This window comes from Sciurus vulgaris (genome assembly GCF_902686455.1).
Source record: "Sciurus vulgaris genome assembly, chromosome: 3".
In the NCBI taxonomy this organism is placed as follows: domain Eukaryota; kingdom Metazoa; phylum Chordata; class Mammalia; order Rodentia; family Sciuridae; genus Sciurus; species Sciurus vulgaris.
The window spans coordinates 14,015,031-14,033,589 of NC_136463.1; the positions used below are offsets into that span (position 1 = coordinate 14,015,031).

Consider the following 18,559-nt stretch of genomic DNA (forward strand, 5'->3'; position numbering starts at 1 on the left):
TGCCAGCAGAGAGATTTAGGCTCCATTTATAGAAGACATTTTCAAACACACAAGTCATCTGAGGATGTGATTGGTGCCTTATAGTCAATTATGCTGTTGTGGGTTCACCCAGGCATGATTAGGACACTCATAGGGTGCCTTCACAGATTCAAACACCAAAATAGGTGGTTAAACACAGTAGATGGCTGGTTCAGTGGACAATCTGGAAGATCCTTCAGAACTCTCCTTTTCTACATTCAAAGTATTTATTAGACATTACCTGCCTCTCAGCATAATGAGTAACCAAAGAGGCAAAAGAAAAAAGTATTTTTAGTTTCCTTTACACAAGTCTAAACTGGGTCCATCATTTTATAATCAGAAAGACTTTTGACTCATTTGGAAGAGAATAGGCATACATTTTAGAACCAGGGAGATTGTGGTTTAGCAATAGGGAAAGAAAAATTAATATGTGGTAGAACCAAGAATTAATAAGATGAATTTTCATAGTCATAAAAGAAAACCAAAACCAAACTTATTACTTGGAAGTCACAATCTAGTGCCTCCTCAAACTAGCTCCTGTCCTACATGCAAAGTCATTTGACTGCCGTGTTGGCAAAACAACACTGTAATCATAATTCACTAAAGTTTTATTAAAACTTACAATGTACAACAAATCATGCAGGTTTTAGAGGGAAGCTCTTAATGATTTAGGCATGCTCCTTATCTCCTGATTGAGGTAGGGTCCAAGGCTGCTTGGTTTCCACATTCATGAGTCTACCTGTCCATCTTGTGAATGTCCACAGGGGAGCAGGTCCTAAAGAATGTGTTGGCAGTAGCTAAGATGTTCCCAGTACTCACTTAATAATTCACATTATTAAACATAATCTTCTTTGGACCTGAATTCATGAGCTGGTGAAGTGAATGGAATCTCTTCCTTACATCAGTCTATGTGAGAAGTCAAATCACATTCAGAAACTGCTGTGTACCCAAGGTAACTATTAGAGGCACTGGAAATATTCAAAGGCTGTATAATCACAACCTACTCTCCAGTTAATGTGGAAAGAAGAAAACTGCACAAAGGGGAGTTAGATTCAACAATAATTATTATCACCAAGTAAAGCCCAAACATCTGTGTTTCAGTGAGTGGTTCTCTCTGGCTGAAGCATAAGTTACTTATGGGAATTAGTGGAAGACAAGCTGAAAGGCAGAAATGGAGTCTGTCATATAAGCAGAAAGGGTATTTCACAGAATAATATTAGGGACCCACAGAATTATCTGAAGGTGAAAAAAATGGGCAGGAATCAGCTGGCTCCAAAGGGCCAAGAACACAATGATGACCATCATCTCCAAGCAGAACCAGACTGCTTCCTTCTGCCACCTCTGCCACCTCCAGCCATCACTACCAGGGTTCTGTGGATGGACCCCAATTGCCCCCTTGTTCTTCCTATTCCTTGTTTCAAACTCTTAAATATAAGCATCCTATGGGTTTCCAGACCTAGCCTTGAATACCAATGAGAAGGGAAAGGAACTTCCAGACTGTTTTCCAAAGGCGCTGGACAATTTATATTTCTGCTAGCAATGCATGAAGGATCCATTCTTCCCACATAGTAGTTGAAGCTGGCTATTGTGTGTCTCTTTGATCATAGCCATCCCACTGGGTGTGAAGTGGTATCTGGTGGTTGTTTTAGTTTGTATTTCTCTAATCATGAATAATGCTGAGCATCACTTGGTGTATTTATTGGCCATGTACATGTCTTCATTTGAGATGTCCATTCAAATCCTTTGCCCATTTTATAAGTGGATCAAATGTCCCTTTAAAACACCATACATCTTGCACATTTCCCAGGGACTCTGGAGTTGCTCCGCCCTCCAGCACTTCCCACAGCATCTGATACATGATTGGGTTCACCATATGCTTTGGTGGTTGCCTAATATGTTTAGTATATTAGCACTAACACATCGTCCATTTACATGGACACTAATACTATAGTACATTTGATGGTTGTCCTTGGTCCTTTGATCCAGTTTAGTTGACCAAATAAGTGGTATTTCTTATCTTGTCTTTAAAACTTTTGGTTTCAATTGACATTCAGAAAAAATAGGCAAGACATTAATCGGATGTGGAATAGTAATTGTAAATAAAACTGTCTCCCAGAAACACTTGATGGTGGACTTTTCTTTTGTCACCTTTTATTTTTCACTCCATCCATTGCACTTTTCTAGTCCCTTCCCACTGAAGCCCATGGGAGGAAGGAGAGGGGGGAATTGGAGAAAAGATGGAGCCTATTTTTAGACTTGTTTTTTACTCATGAGTATCATATCCCTTACCACCATGGCTCCTGGATTATTAGGCTGTGCTGGCAGCTGCCAGTCAGGGAGCCTCTCCAGCTTCTAATAGTGATCCTAACTAATGCTCAATTGATTTGCACAGAGAGAATAGCATTCTCCCCGCTCTGTGACCTCACCTTCCATTGCACTCTCTCGGTCTCTGGTGGATTAGTAGGAGAAGATGAAGCTTCTAGAAGTCATGGATCCTTTTTTGGCAGGGCATGCAAAGCCACCAGCTGGTCCTTTTACCTAACAGTATAGTTGTGGAGCTTTGCTGCCATGGCTCTGTGCTAGCAGTACCATTTCCTCCTCCTATTCTACCAGCACATTCTACCAGATCTGCTGAGCAAATCATTGCCATTTCCCAGATTGTCCCCAAAGTCAGCTTAATGCTTAGAGCTCATGTGGCTTTGGGAGAGCCTGCTACCCAGGTGGTGGAGATAGTGTCCTAGTCATAGATTCTGGCCTAATAGCTTGTTTCCATGCTGTTTTCTAAGAATCTTCATGATCCTTTCCGACTTCTTGATATACAGAGACCATCTTCATTCTTTCAAAAAATATTCATGGAGCACCATTCTAGATGCTGGGAATGCTACAGTAAACAGAACACAGGTCCTTGCCCTGGTGGGACTTGTACTTGTCGGTGGGAGTGACCAAGAGTTCATTACAGACATAACAGAGAAGAACATTCTAGGTTTTACAAAATTTCTATTACATATCATTAACATGTAAGGATATACATGTGAATGTGAGAGAGCTATGGAAAAGTTCTAGAGCATGTGAAGAGTTTCCTCCTTACATACCTTTCTGCCTAAGCCATTCTGTACTGTTACCATCTCAATACTTAAGAACATTCCAGAAGTTCTTCTAGTACCAGGCCCTCTTCTTCCTTCTGCTCCCTCAACTATTCTCACAGGAAGTTATAGAGATAGAAAGTTTTGGCCTAATTGGGGTCTTAGAGAGCATCCAGCTGAGCGTTTTTCCACCTTGGCTCTGCTGTACCCCTGAAAGATGATGTTGACATGAGCAACTGTTTCCTGGGAGCTCCCAGCCTGCTGACCATGTTACCCTAGTGCCATTCAAGCAGAGCCTTCAAAGAACCTGCACGATACAGGCCCTCTTTCCCCAAACTCAACCCAGAGTGTAAGTAAGTGGGGTCTGTGTCCAAGGTTTCTGGGCAGTTCCTGTGGGTGCAGTAGCAGCAACTCCGCCTCCTGCAGGTGATAGCTCTGGTCCAGAACTCTGTGCATCTCCTAATTGCTATATAAACAATTATATTAAGAGTACAATTGAAAGACCAGCCAAAACAACCATTTAGAAGAGTAAGTGAATGAATTAGAATAACTGAAGAAGAAAGACCTCAGAAATCACTGTTCGTACAACTGGATAGGGACCATTGATTATTATCAAATCATTGTCAAATACCAATTTCAGCACAAAGAGGAAATGATAGGTCAGAATATTCCTCCTGGATCAGAGGGAAAGGGTAATGGGGTCCTATTTAAAATGAGCTCCTGTCATTTGGGCATAATCTCAGTGCAGAAAGATACAGGATTTAGGTGTCAGTTTAGGAGAAAATCTCCGGTCCATCTTTTCTGCTGGGAATGTTTAAGTTCCAGATTTCCAGTTAAGACTGTCACAGTTCTGACCCCTGTTGAGAAAATGAAATTAGATTCCATTTAGACCACATTTAGCCTAATGATGTTCACTACCTCCTGGATCAGGTCCCAAATAAGTGTATACTGCAATGTGAGATTAGATACTAGAGGAAACTGAGACTATCTGGATGGTAAAGCAACAGAAGCTTCTAATGGACTATTATGCTTCATTTCCAGAAGCTCTGTGAAGCAGCTGAACACTTTGAACTTTAGACCAGTTCAGAACCTACCTTGCCCAGGCCTTTTTATCTGGTCAGTTGTGATATAGGAAATCTTGGGACTACATGAGTTGAGAGATGATGTACCAAGTTCCTTAACCTTGTTTCTGTTGAATTTGGGGACCAGATAACCATTTGTTATGGAGGGAGACAAAAATACCGACTATTGAGAACCAGTCCTCTAGGGTAACTAAGTGTCCTGATTTGCCTGGGGTTGAGTGATCTTCTGGCATATGGGAATTTCAGTGCTAAAACCAGGAAAGTCACAGGTAAGCCAGGATGAGTTGGCCACCTGGCTGGATTATGTTTCTTTCATACTAAAGAAAGTAAGAAAACCAACATTTTGAAGTCTGTCTGAGAGGCATTGACAAAGACATCTTTTGGGGAATATGAAGCAGTTGACTATCTTGTCACAGTAGCATGTTTTCAGATTTTAGAAAAGCTTTAGAATTTAAATGTCTCTAAATCCTGAGTGTTGGAGAGATGTTCTATTGGGAAATTTGATCCTGGCCTGAGCATGGACTAAGGACTTGATTCAAACTCACTGTCTTTCTAGAACAGAAGCTTTTGTTTGACACCTTGTAGTGAGTTTGAATGACAGGCTTTTTCTTAGAATTGTAGGCTGTGTGACAATGTACATCGTGAAAGTGACAGCAACAGTGGGGACTAATTTAATTCCATTTTCCTTTGCAGGTCCCGATAAATCACTGCTACAGGGAAAAATAAGTTTTACTTTCTCAGACATAAATGATTCAAATAATGATGTGTTCTGGGGAAAGGGAAACTGAAAGGAGGTCTGTTAGTGGGTTTAGAAATACTGAAATAGCATTGTGTTAGTCAGCTTTCTGTCAGCATAACAAAATACCTGAGAAAATGTACTTATAAAGAGATCAGGTTTATTTTGGCTCACACTGTTTTAAAAGTCCCAGTTCATGATTGGGCAGACCGATTGCTTTTAGGCCTTTGTTGGAGGTTTCACATAACAATGGGGGAAAGGGGAGCACATGGCAGACTGAACTGCTCACCTCATGGCCAGGAAGCAAAAGAGGAAGAGGAAAGGGCTGGGGTCCCCCAGTCCCTTTTAAAATGCATGTCCCTGATGATCTAAGGACCCCACATTCTAAAGGTTCCACCACATCCCAATAGCACCACTCTGGGGACCAAGCCTTTAACAAATAGCTCCTCTGGGGGCCATTTAACATCCAGACTATAGCAAGCACATCACAGAACTTGTTGCAAAGAAGTAGGCCCAACCTGCTGCACTTGACCCAGTAAGTGTCTTATACCAAATATACAAAATTGTAGCAGCCATCTTGGCTAGATGCTTGTTTTTTTAGGGCATCTCATTGGAAAAGGTGGTTGACAGTAGTGCTGCCTATCCTGCATGAGTTGTGGTTGCACAGCTAAAATGAAGTTTCTAGATTCCGGAGTCATAACTGTTTACAAATGGAAAACTGTCAATGGTTTCATCTTCCTTCCAGAAAATGATTTTTACTTAGGAATATGGTTCTGCTTGGAGGCTTTTTAAATGCTAGAGGGAATGAATTGTGGAGGTAGAGGGTACCTGGGCTCCAGAGTGCTGCATAGGAGGAGCCTAGTGCATTTGAGGAAGTGTGCAGCAGAGATGGAACCTCTCCACACAAGAGGATTTTGGGAGGCGGGATTTGGGCTTGAAAGAGATGTATGTACTTTGTCTAAGCTAAACAATGCCTTGCTTACTTTGAGAAGAATTTCCAACCCCGTTTCACTCCATTAAAAGCGTAAGAGCATATGCACCCAAGACTCAAATCCATGTCTTCCTACATTATTCATTGGCGCATTGCCCCGGGGTGTGGGTACAAACAGGAAGGACCCCAGGGGAAGTTTTGTTCAAGACCATTTCCTGCAAGCAAGCCTGTGGGATTTTCCCACTCGATGTCAACCTCAGTTGCCCTCCAAAGTCACTGATGGAATCAGTCATCAGCAAAAGCTATAAAAACCCCTGCCAGGGAGCAGCCAATCCTTTGAGAAGCGTGAGTGTGAGGTAAATGAGCAGTTACTGTGGAGATGATTTTATAGGAGTGAGAAATTCTGCATTACAGCAGCAAGAAGTATCAGGTGAATTTTAAAGCAGCTTCAGCTATCTCTTGCAGCCCACCCGAGAGCCAGGGCCGTCGACTGACACTCACCCATCTGTTTCAACCCTTGATAAACAGCCCAGAGCTTTGAGATAGGTCCGGCCAACCATTGAAAATGCATATTTGTCTTTTCAAAAGCCAGGTCTGGCTACTGTCAGAAATAAGAGAAACAATTTGAGAAGACACACAAGGTACACAGTATTTGACAGTCCCTGGTTGTCATTTAGGTTTCACATCTGAGAGGGGTTTGGGATTTGGGGTCTACTGGTTTGATGTCTTCCCTTTCTCGGTTTTATCAGCTTGGAATTCAGAACTGCTTCTTGATGTTCTTTACTGCCAACATGCAGGCCTCAGGGGCTGAGTGTCTACGTCATCTCCCTAGGTTTGATCCACTGAGAGATGTTAGCATCCCAGACATAGCTGTAGGCACCAGAACAGGAAAGAAGCAGAACAGTGGCCTCTGGGAAGACAGAAAAATCCTGGTTATATTGCTGTGGGGGGAGGGGGGTAGAATCATGTAGATGTACTTTAAAGACTTGATTGCCTTACGTATTCCTGAAATATTATAAGGGATATTCGAGGAATTCTTCGGGCCTGTGCTATGCTGTAGGGCTTGCCTCTGAGGGAAAACACAACAGAAGTTAATTAGTGTTGGGTTTACAAAAGACCTTAGGACCTGTGCCTTTTGAGAATGTGTTTTTGCAAATGACAGTCCAGGCCCTTACTCCAGAGGAATGGCTCTGTTGCTGGATAAATTTCCTAGTGCTGACACAACAAATTGCCACAAACCGAGTGGCTTACAACAATATAAATTTATCCTCTCAGGGTTCTGGGGGCCAGAAGTCCGAAATCAAGGTGATAGAAGTGTCGGATCCTTCAGGGACTCTGCAGGGCATCTGTCCCATGCCTTCCGCTGGCTTCTGGTGTCTGCAGCAGTCCTCGACGTTCCTTGGGCCATAGCTGCACCTCTCTACTTTCTGCTGCCGTCTTCACATGGCCTTCCCCTCTGGTGACTGAGTCTCAAATTTCCCTCTTCCTTTCCTGTAGGATGCTTCTCATGGGAGTTAGAGCTCAATCCAAATGCAAAATTATTTCATCTTGAGATCCTTAATTGCCTCTGCAAAGACCCCACTTTCGTATGAGATCATGGTCACAGTATGAGTTTACTTGACATTTTGAGGGACACCATTCAACCCACTGTAGCCATCAAGGGACCACGTTTTGTTTCTCTTCATGTCTCCAAGTTTCTTCTCTCTACTACTATCATCCATTTTTGAAAGGCCACACATACAGGTTGCTAGGTTGAAGCTGATCGCTAAGATTTGCCTGTTTCCCCCACCTTGGGCTTAAACACCCCCTTATACCACCTCATCCACACTATCCCTAAGAGACCAAGGCCGGTTGACTGGTTTCTCCAAACATGGCACCTCCCAGACTCTAAATTCTCCAATTAAAGAGGCCAGGCTTACAGCCCTCAGAGCCTTCCTCCCCCAAATGAGGCTATAGCCTCCTGCCTTTATGCATTTTGAGAGGATATGAATGTGCACTGAAAATGCTCAACTGTGGGAAAGACTGCAGGGATGGGGAAGTGATGGACATAAAGAGAAGAGATACTTCAGGATCCCTGTATTTCTCTAGCAGTTTATCCAGAAAGATGTGGTAACATGTCTAATTTTTATCTATTTTTTTTTTCTTTTCTCAGCAAACTGCCAAGTTGGGCTAGAGCTGTTGTCCCCAAAATATTTTATGTGACAGAGAAGGCCTGGAACTACTATCCCTACACAATTACAGGTAAGGCCTTAGCACAACCAGTGTGCCACACATAACAAATGCCAGGACACAGCAGTAGTGGAATTTCACTGAGTTAGAAATGATAATCCATACAGGACTGGCAGAGGATGGGGTCCATCTAAGCCATTTCATCTTCCTCCCAGGAGTGACTGTAATGAACAACTATGGAACAGGGAGGTAAAACTTAGTGACATCTCTAGAGGTTTTATTATCTTTATTTCTCCCTATGATTCATCTGTGAAGTGGTTTATTTTGGCTTGTTTGAATTACAGCCCCACCCCAATTGATTATAATTTGTGTCAAGATTTCTGTTGAGTCTCTCGCTCCAAATGCCTTCCTTTGTTATTGGAAAATATGAAAATCTTTAAGATCACCTTCCCTCTAAAGCAATGCTCATAAACTTTCTGCACTGAATACTATATCAGAAACTGTGGTCCCAAAATTTAGGTTTGGTTCCTGCACTTGAACACACTAAAATCCAGGATCCTGCTTGCACATGCTCATAACAAGCTCTTTGTATTGGTTATAAAAGCTACTTTTCCACTTAAAAGATTTGCTTTGTGGTTAATGAAATGCTTTACTGGAATTATTAGTCTTTAATTCTGCTCGTAGAATGCCAACTCTTGGGTTTTTAATTAGCCACAAACCTATAGGCTAATTGAATCTCGTTTTCTTGTCCTTATCTGCCCAGCCACAGAGCTATTAAAAGAATTTCAGAGCAAATATGGAGACATTAGTATTTATGAAAATCTAATTTTTGAAAGGTTTCTTTACTACATTTTTAATAATTATAGCTTATTTTTTAACAATTATAATTATAACTCAATATTTATTAATTCTGTGGGTGTATATTACATATAAGTATGGTCTAAATCATCCTTATCTCTTTTTTTTTTTTTCCCTTTTCTCCAAATGAACATCTCGAATCAGAATACACAGTAAGTATCATTAAATTTTTTAAAATATCCTATGATCAGTGGAGTAATTGGAACATTCCTTATATTTGTCTTATCAATGTGAGTTTTTTAAAAAAGGAATAATTCAAAATCAGAAATATTTAAACTATTACATAGTTATATGTAATGCAACAATTTGAATGGTCTCATTTGTTCAAGAATGTAAGTGTTAATTTGAAGTACCTGGATGGTCACTTTATATAATTAACTTTGCTTATAATTTTCAAATGACTGCTTTATTGGTGATACATTCACTATCATAGAAGAACAATTTCTAGCAACGTGATATTAAAGGGATTTGCGGAATTGTTGGAAGGTGTAGTTTTTATGTTGGAGAACTTTGAAACTGGAAAGATACATATGCGAACAATTATCCTCAAAGATCTGAAGTGGACAGTCTCTGTGGCTTGATAAATATCTTCCTGCCCTAAGGCTCTCGAGTCATTACTTACACTAAAAGAGAAAGAGAAAGACCCCATATTATTGTGTTGTGGTATTTTCATTTGTTCATTTTCTCTAGTGCTGCACAATCAAGCTAGCATAACAAGAAAATGGTTAACTGAATTGTGATAAAAGTTTTTTGTTTTTTTGTTTTTTGTTTTTTTTTAAATTTCAATCAAAACAACCCAAGGAAAGAGAGAAGGTAAAAGAAATGGAGGGAAGTGATTCATCATGCCTTTGGTGTGAGCATAGTGCCTGGCACATAGTAGGTGTTCAATAAATCATTATGGACTGACAGAGTGAATGCGTGAATGAATGATAGATGCACAGGTATAGAGGACTGACAGGTGCCTTGGAGTCAACTAGGCCTGGGTGTCCTCTGGCTCTGCCACTTACCGTCTGGACGTCCTCAGCAAGTAGCCCTTAGTGAGTTGAGCTCATGCCGACCATTGCTACATTCTCTCCTATCCTCTGCGGAGTTAAAAAACAAATATACAAATGCTATCAAAGTTTTTCACACATTTAAATTTATTTCATCCAAAGTACTATTGGTAATTATATCCCCTTATGCTTAAGTATTAAAATCTTCTCTTTTATGAAATGATAGTAATATATATAGCATATTTTGCCCAATGTCCCTAACTTCAAAAAAAGTAGCAATTTTTTAGTAAAATACAAATTTTTAATTTTAGAAATTAGGGGACCACTGTTCTCTCTTCCTGTTTTTTTTTTTTTTAAATTGGGAAAATCCTTCTTTTCTAGAGCAATTAACAGAGGCTTCAGTGACCTGACCTAAGGGTTGGAAAATATGTTTTGTCGAGAGTCATGTTGTAAATAATTTCTGCTTTGTGGGCCACACAGTTCCTATCACAGCAGAAGCAGCCATTGACAGCGTGTAAACCACTTGGCATGGTCAGCGTGTAAACTCACCCAGGCATTGGGCCAGCTTTGGTCCTCAGGCAAGTAGGCCAGCCCCAAATCTAAGGCAGGGAAGGCTGTCAGTGCACTGTCTGTGGCCACAGGCAGCTTGACGCTTCCCCACACCAGCGTCCCCAGATCTGCTGCTTGTTGCCATTGCACAGTCGTCAAGAGACAGACTTTGGAATGGGTTGAATCCTGCCTCTGGTGCCCATTAGGGGCTGTGTAGATTACCTTCCTTTAAGCCTCCATTTCCTCACTTGTACGTGAGAAAATGTAATAACTAAAGGGGATGTAAAGTTACATTACATAATTCTTTGAAAACCTAGCCTAGTGCTTGATGCATGGTAAATATTCAACACATGCCATCCTTAAAAATGGAAGCTCTACGGGAGTGTACATGGTGTTAGTTTTTTGTCACTGTGACCAAAATACCTTGTAAGAATATATTACATAAAGGTCTGAGGTTCTGGAAACAGATTGAATACATGTCACTGGATAGTGCTATCCCTACAGGGCCACCCAGTCCCAAGGCAGTACTCTGGGCCAGCTCCATTTCTATAAACCTTGGTCACTTTTGAGGACTTCCCAGGGGCTTGTGGCCTTTACTTCTGTCCAACTTCTGCCCCAGGGTATTCTTGTACCTCCAGTAAGACTTCCATTTCTTTATTATTATTTTGCAATACTTGGGATTGAACCCAGGGCCTCACACATGCTACCAAGTGTTGTACCACTGAGCTATATCCTCAGCCCTACTTATTTTATTTTGAGACGGTATTTCACTAAGTTGCTGAGCCTGACCTCAAACTTGTGATCCTCCTGCTTCAGCCTTTCCAGTAGCTGGAATTACAGGCATGTGCCATGGGGTCCAGATAATTAGACTTTTAAAGATACATAAAATTTTTTATTCCTTTTGGAGAAAATTTTGGATCAAAACATATAAAGAGGAAGTTATTTCCAGTTGTACCATCTCATACTCTCTTTTCTATTGACTCAAAATATTACCTGGCCTCTTTTATCTGCTTTCTCATTATTCTGCCCCTATTTTTACAAACTCTTTCCCAGTTCACTGCTCTGTGTATTTCAGTCTGAGGTTAGCCATCATTTATTAAGTACCCATGATATGTAGAACATCATGGCATCATTGAGGAAAGTCTTCCTGCCCTTTGGGGTCATAATCTGGACATTCCAGTCAAAGCCTAGGAGTCATCAGCAAGTCATGGGGTTTATGGAAGCCAAGAGGGGGGGACTCAGCTGGGGGCAGGCTGGCAGAAGACCTGTCCACTGCGCTGGACAAACTCCAGACTGAGCTGCCAGCAGAGGTCCTGACTGGAGGGCAGAAGAATAGTTCTGGGAAATCCTACCAGACAAGCAGGGGCAATGTGAAAGCAAGGCCCTGGGCTCTGGACTGGGGCTTTGGGTTTTAGGCACAGGGCTCTGGTCCCCAGGGCCAGAGCCAGGCAAGGGCAGAACGCAGCAGTATTAGGCATGTTATCTAATCAAGTGGTGCTTGGAGAGTTAGTAAGCAGAAATACAAAATGTCAGTGGAACTGCAAATTAATGTAGCCACTCTGGAAAGTAGTGTGGTGATTCCTCAAAAAAACTACAAATGGAACCATTTGACCTGGTTATCCCACTCCTCAGTTTATACCAAAGTAGTTAAAATCAAAGTACTGCAGTGACACACCATATTAGTAACTCAGTTCACAATAGCTAAGCTATGGACCAACCTAGGTGCCCTTCAACAGATGAATGGATAGTGTGGTATATATACCCAGTGGAATATTACTCAGCCATAAAGAAGAATGACTTTATGACATTGACCAGTAGATGAATGGACCTGGAGAATATCATGCTAAGTGAAATAAGCCAGTGCCAAAAACCAAAAGTTGAATGCTCTCTCTCTGATTTGTGAAAGTTAATCCAAAATAAGGGGTAGGGGAAGAATAGAAGTTCAGTGGGTTAGACAATGGGGAATGGAGGGAAGGAAGGAGGATAGGAAAAGAAAAGACACTGGAATGAATCCAACATATTTCCTATGTACATATATGAATACACCACAGTGAGTCTTACATCACAAGACTGGAATTCTAATTAGAATAAGGTATAGTCCAGGCTTGTATAAATATATCAAAATGGCTGCTACTATTATGTATAACAAAAAGAACAAATAAAAATTTTAAAAGTAGAAAACATTTAGCTTAATTTAAATTTTCAGATGAACATTTTTCAGCATAAGTATGTCCCAAATATTGCATAGGACATGGTTACACTGAAAGACTATTTTCTTATATTGTATCTGGCAACCCAATGGATAAGAGGCAGCCGTGTGGTAGAACTGGTCTTAGAGACCCAAGTATGGCAATCATGTTATGAGAACAGGGGATTCCAGTGGGCCAAGGGAAGAGGAGGGACAGGAATTATATAGGCCAGGAAACTGTCCTGCAGTTGGCATGCACAGTAAGTCAAATGCCCTGTGGGAACAACTGGGAGGGACCTCCTACCTCCATTATGATTGGTTCCAGGAAGTGGACTTAGTGGGCAGAGTTGGGGAAGTTAAATAGGATCAGATGAACTATCAGTGTTTCAAGGAAGACCAGTGCCACATGTCAGTGTTATGGATGAAGCATAGAGAGTTAGAAAAAGGAGAGAAGTGCCATCCAGTGAAATATGGTAAGATTCCTAGGAGTAGGAGGCATTTCCTGAGGGACAGTGACGCCCCCCCTGCAAACACCTGCTGTCCTTTGTCACCTTGGGCTGAGCAAAGTACTGTAGACTGAAGACTTAAACAGCAGACATTTATTTCCCACAGTCGTGGAGGCTGGAAGTCCCAAATCAAGGTGCAGGTTGATTCGTTCCTGGCGAGGATCTCTGTTCTCACATGGTGAGGAGAGAAAGCAAGCTTTCAGTTTTTTCTTTTAAGGGTACTAATCCCCTTAGAAGGACTCCACCCTCATGACCCCATCTGAACCTCACTAGTTCCCCCAGGCTCCCTCTCTGGACACTGTCACACTGGGGGTTTAGGGCCTCAGCATATAATGACAGTTCAGTCCATAGCATGCCAGCCTAGGGGACAGGTGCTGGATCCTGGCCACCTGGAGGACAGATCGTTGTGCTTGGAAAGTCAGGTCAAGGTCTGGATTCAGTTCTCCTTAGGGACTCCACTTTGTTGCTGACTAGTTTGCTTTTATTTTCCAGCCCAAATATAGGACAGCTTTTTTTTTTTTCCAACTCCCCAGTGACTAGGGATCTGGATTTTTCTCTCTGCCCCAGGTTTACTCCTTTAGGCTTACAGTGCACATTTTGAAGCTGCCACCCCCTGACTCAGACTCAGCTATGTTCTCACACTCTCTGCCCACAAGAGCTTGGGCTAAAGAGCCCACCCTGTGCTCTGAGTGCAGGTCTATGCCCAGGATTTATGACAGATCCTTTCAATGGCCTTCATCTTCCTTCCTATTTTGAGTGCATTTTAATTGCGCTCTTTATCCCTCAATCCTTTAATCCTAAATTCCTCTTTTTGATGTCTTTCTCAATCTCCTTATTTCCTGCTCTCCACCCAAAAGAAAAACTTCCCCAATGCCAGATTCCCAAGTAGGGTCACTGTGCCCTCCCTCTCTCAGACAGGCAGCCCCAGGGCTCTGAAACTCTTGATCAGTGTCTCTTCCAGAGCAATACCTGGGATAACTAGGTCTGTATCTGACCATCCTGCCTGTTACTTAGACCTGGTACTAACCCCATTTGTGATAAAACCCAGGCAAGAGAACTTTGTACTTAGGGTCATCTAGGACCTTGACATTATCCTCATCATCAATGCAGGAAAACTTTTTCATTATTGTGAATGATTGTGTGTGTTTAGAATTCTGTGGAAATGCCATTTGGCCAGGAAGTGGAAAAATATCTTTAACCTGATTATGGGAAAAATCTTAATTATACAGTAAACAAAGAACAACACAACGACAAGTTTTCCAGAAGGCTGATGTTTAACCAGTTTGTCAAAATGTGCAGGCTCTTCTGAAGTTTCAAAAGGCACAAAGCAAGGTGCCTAAGGAGACTGACTGCCTTCCAAAATAGTTGACTTTGTTTTTTACTAGAGCTAAAATAATAATAATAATAATAATAATAATATTAAAAATCTTCCCTTGAAGATGAACATAACTCAGTGGCATCAGTTCGGCCTTAATAGTAATAAAGGAGAAAGGATTTTTTTTCTTTTGTAGGAATTTGAAGACCTTAGTTATAGTGAGTTGATAACAGTATATATATGTGTGTATAAATACATCACTGCCATGACCACACACCTCTCCATCACTATATTCTTTATTAAGAATCCATAGAACCCAGCAGCTCAGGAGGCTGAGGCAGGAGGATTGAGAGTTCAAAGCCAGCCTCAGCAAAAACAAGGCACTAAGCAACTCAGTGAGACCCTGTCTCTAAATTTAAAAAAAAAAAAAAAATAGGGCTAGGGATGTGGTTCGGTGGCCAAGTGCCCCTGAGTTCAATCCCTGTTTTTTGTTTGTTTGTTTGTTTGTTTGTTTGTTTTTTAAAAAGAATCCATGGAAGCCAGGCGTTGTGGCGCACACCTATAATCCCAGCAGTTTGGGAGGCCGAGGCAAGAGGATTGTGAATTCAAAGCCAGTCTCATCAAATTAGTGAGGCCCTAAGCAACTCAGGGAGACCCTGTCTCTAAAGAAAATATTTTTTAAAGGGGGGCTAGGAATGTGGCTCAGTGGTAAGCACCCCTGAGGGTTCAATCCCTCATACCAAAAAAAAAAAAAAAAAAAAGAATCCATGGAAGAGGCGAGGACAAATGGAATGCACCTTTCTATTAGTTAAAACAGTGACTATTCCACAGGGAGAAAAGGCCATGAGGGACAGTCCACTGTTACCTACCAATTTTATTTAGATTGAAGAGGTAGGAAAAAAAGTTGGAAGAGACCTGGGTGCGGGGGTGAAATGACTTTAATGAGAGCCTCAAACAGTATTGAGCCACCGTGAGAGATGCAGTGTTGAGGGCTGGCTTAGACAAGCTTGGGGAAGAGAGCAGAAGCTGTTCACAGTTGAGAATCTGTCAACAGTCACCCAACGTAAACTCAGGTTATCTTCCCAGGAGTGGCAATAGGGAGATTGGGTTATTTTTCAGGAAGTAACTAACTGTCTTGGGTGGAAATTTCACTCACAATCTGGACCTTATCAGCTTCCCCAGTAATCCAGTAGCAGATGGGTGCCCTGATATAGACTGATGACCTCCGTCCTTCTTCGGCCCTCTCACCCTTCTTAAGTCTCCTCTCCCAACCTTCCATCCAAAGAGGAATAGTAGCTACTAAACTACATTAACTAGGAAATCAGGGACATGTCCAGGGAAGAATACCTTTATCATCCCAGACTAATTATAGAGAACCATTTGACCATCTCCAAGCGTCCCTTCTGTGGGGCATGTAGGCACAAGTTAGCTGATTAGGAGATAACTTTCATCTCCATCACAACTAGCCTTCATATCCAATGTAGTACATAAATTTTTGGACAAGGGAAAATTTCTGATCCTAAGGAACAGAGCCATGTAAGCAGGGACATGTTAGGGAACAGTCCTCCAGTTGAGGGCGCTGATGAGCAAGGAAGCAATAGACACAGGCCTGAAGAGGACCCTCATGGAGAAGATGGTGGAGACATAAGTCGTAGACGGGTGTCATAATTAGTAAGTCAAATGACCCAGTTCAGAAATCCTCAGGGTTCTAGAGAATTTGAATGGAAGTAATCTAGAACCATTTATAACTACCATTTAAGATGGTACACAGCCAATTAAGTAAGGGAAGAAATATACAGAGTCAACAGATTTTTTATTCCAGGGCTTCTCCAAGCCTTTACTAGTCTAATGTACATTCTGGATCTCCAAAGGGAGCTGTGGTGTGCAATACCTCCCACACTTATTTATCCATGGATTTTGAGTAAATATGCATAGATTTTGTAAAATCAGTCTTTAAAATGTAGGGGAGGGCCGGAGGTATAGCTCAGTTGGTAGAATGCTTGCCTCACATGCACAAGGCCCTGGGTTTGATCCCCAGCACTACCAAAAAAAAATAGTAAAATAGAAGGGAAGTTCCATAAACTTCTCTTTCAGTAAATACTATTCTTTTTTAAATTTTAGTTATATGTTGCCTGAAGGTTATAATTATTCAAATACCAAAGCTTTTTGAAGAATGCCCAATAGTAATGAAAATGTTTTGTTGTTTTAGAATCAGGTGACACAGAACCTTTAAGTTCCTTTTCATTCCTAGTCAATTCTGTTAAGCCACACAGCAAAGGCAGCAGTATGCTGGGATGCGGGGATTTGATGCATTCAGTGACGTTCCTGTGTTAGTCAGTGTTCTGTCACTGTAACAGATTACCTGGGGTGATTAACTTTTAAGAGAGGAGGTTTATTTTGGCTCACAGTTTTGGAGGTTTCAGTCTATGATGATTGGTCTGTCACTAGACCCGTGGTGAGACAGCACATCGTGGCTGGAGTACATGGGGGCTGAGGGAACCTGCTAACCTGATGGCCAGGATATGAAAGAGGGAGGAGGAAACCTGGAGCCCACTCTCTCCTTGGGGAGCACTCTACCCTCCAATGAGCTAGGATCCTCTCACTAGGCCTCCCCCAAAGTCCTAGTACCTCCCAATAGACCCACCTTGGGGTCCAGTCGTTTTAACATGTGGACCTACAAAACAGCTTATTCACAGATGTGCCAGGGCCCTTGTGTGGACCTGGAGCTTGTCTCCACATCTTAGCAACTCAGCAAATTAACACATGGTGCAGCAGGAGCTTGGGACAGCCAGTTTGTGTGTTCAGTTTACCCCACTTCCATTGTGCTGGCTGCTCCCAAGCACTTCTTTGTTCTTCAGAGAAAACTAATCCAGCCATTTTGAGGGGAGAGAATAGAAGATGTGCTTCTTTAACATAATGTTGCAAAATTGTCACTCAGGATGACATTGCATAGAGAGAAAATTTTTGTAGGGATGTTCAATAGAAGATTGTACTAGGAAATTCTCCTTTTCTTTGTTGTTTATTTTCTACTTACTCTACTAGAAAATTTGATTTCTTTCCCAAAATTTACTAATACCTATGGAGTTGTGTTCAATTCAAGTTGGTGAGATCGTAATGACACAATTGGAAAGATTTTGCAGGGAAGAGTTATTTCTGTTAAAAAAAAAAAAAAAAAATACAAGCCCAGTGCAGTGGCAACATGCCTGTAATCCCAGCAACTTGGGAGATTGAGGCAGGAGGATCACAAGTTCAAAGTCAGCCTTAGCAACTTAGTGAGGCTCTAAGCAACTTAGCAAGACCCTGTCTCAGAATAAAAATTCAAAAGGGCTGGGGAAGTGGTTAAGCATCTGGGTTCAATCCCTGGTACCAATAAAATAAAATACAAATGACTGTTGGCAAACTAAAATAGAGTATTTCAGTGATTAAATAAAGCAAATGTAAAATTGCCCCCATATCTGTTGGCCTTTGTAATCACTAAGATATTCTGAATTTCATGATAGTATATAACTTTGCTATCCAGATAAGTGTTGCTGAAACAATGTAACTATGTTTTCACTTCCAGTTGTAACAACAACAGATTTGCCCAGCTGATTAAAAGGAGTGATTCTTGGCCTGGGGTTGTGGCTCAGTGGCAGAGCACTTGCCTAGCATGTGTCAGGCACTGGCTTTGATCCTTAGTACTACATTAAAAAAAATGAATTAAACAAAGTTAAAAAAAGGGGAGGTGATGCTTGCAGGTTTTAGCTGAGAAACCTTGTCATTTGAAAGTTTCCTACCTGGCCATATACTGTCTCTATCTGGGGAGTCACACGTACTCATTCCCATCCTGTTATTTATGTGCAGTTCACTCGCATTTGATATGGTCAGCCTGTCTCTCTACATCTGTGCCTTGCCTTTATTGAGCTTAGCCATCACTATTCATGAGCATCCTCTGTTTATTTCTGCCTCAACAAGTCCAGCCCTAGATTGTAGGAGACTGTATTTTGTGTGCCTGCTCAGTTTTCCTAGAAGTGCCAGTAGCAGACCATCGTCCATTCAGAAAATATGCTTTCATTCATGTATTCGGCCCTGTCTCTCTCCCGGCCTTGCTTCTCCAGTGAGTTGCTGTTGACTCAGCATGTCAGAGGACAGG

At 41.6% G+C, this 18,559-nt stretch overlaps 1 protein-coding gene and 1 long non-coding RNA gene across 2 annotated transcripts in view; one reads left to right on the forward strand and one right to left on the reverse strand.

Moving 5' to 3' along the window:
- Positions 1-18,559, forward strand: part of PITPNC1 (phosphatidylinositol transfer protein cytoplasmic 1) — a 291,062-nt gene that overhangs the window by 163,066 nt on the left and 109,437 nt on the right. The window contains exons 3-4 of the mRNA XM_079131631.1: positions 8,003-8,091; positions 9,022-9,029. Of these exons, the coding sequence (XP_078987757.1) occupies positions 8,003-8,091; positions 9,022-9,029 (97 nt within the window). The remainder of the gene's footprint in view (positions 1-8,002; positions 8,092-9,021; positions 9,030-18,559) is intronic.
- The window catches only part of LOC306656451, a 561,410-nt gene that overhangs the window by 4,511 nt on the left and 538,340 nt on the right, over positions 1-18,559 (reverse strand). The window lies entirely within an intron of this gene.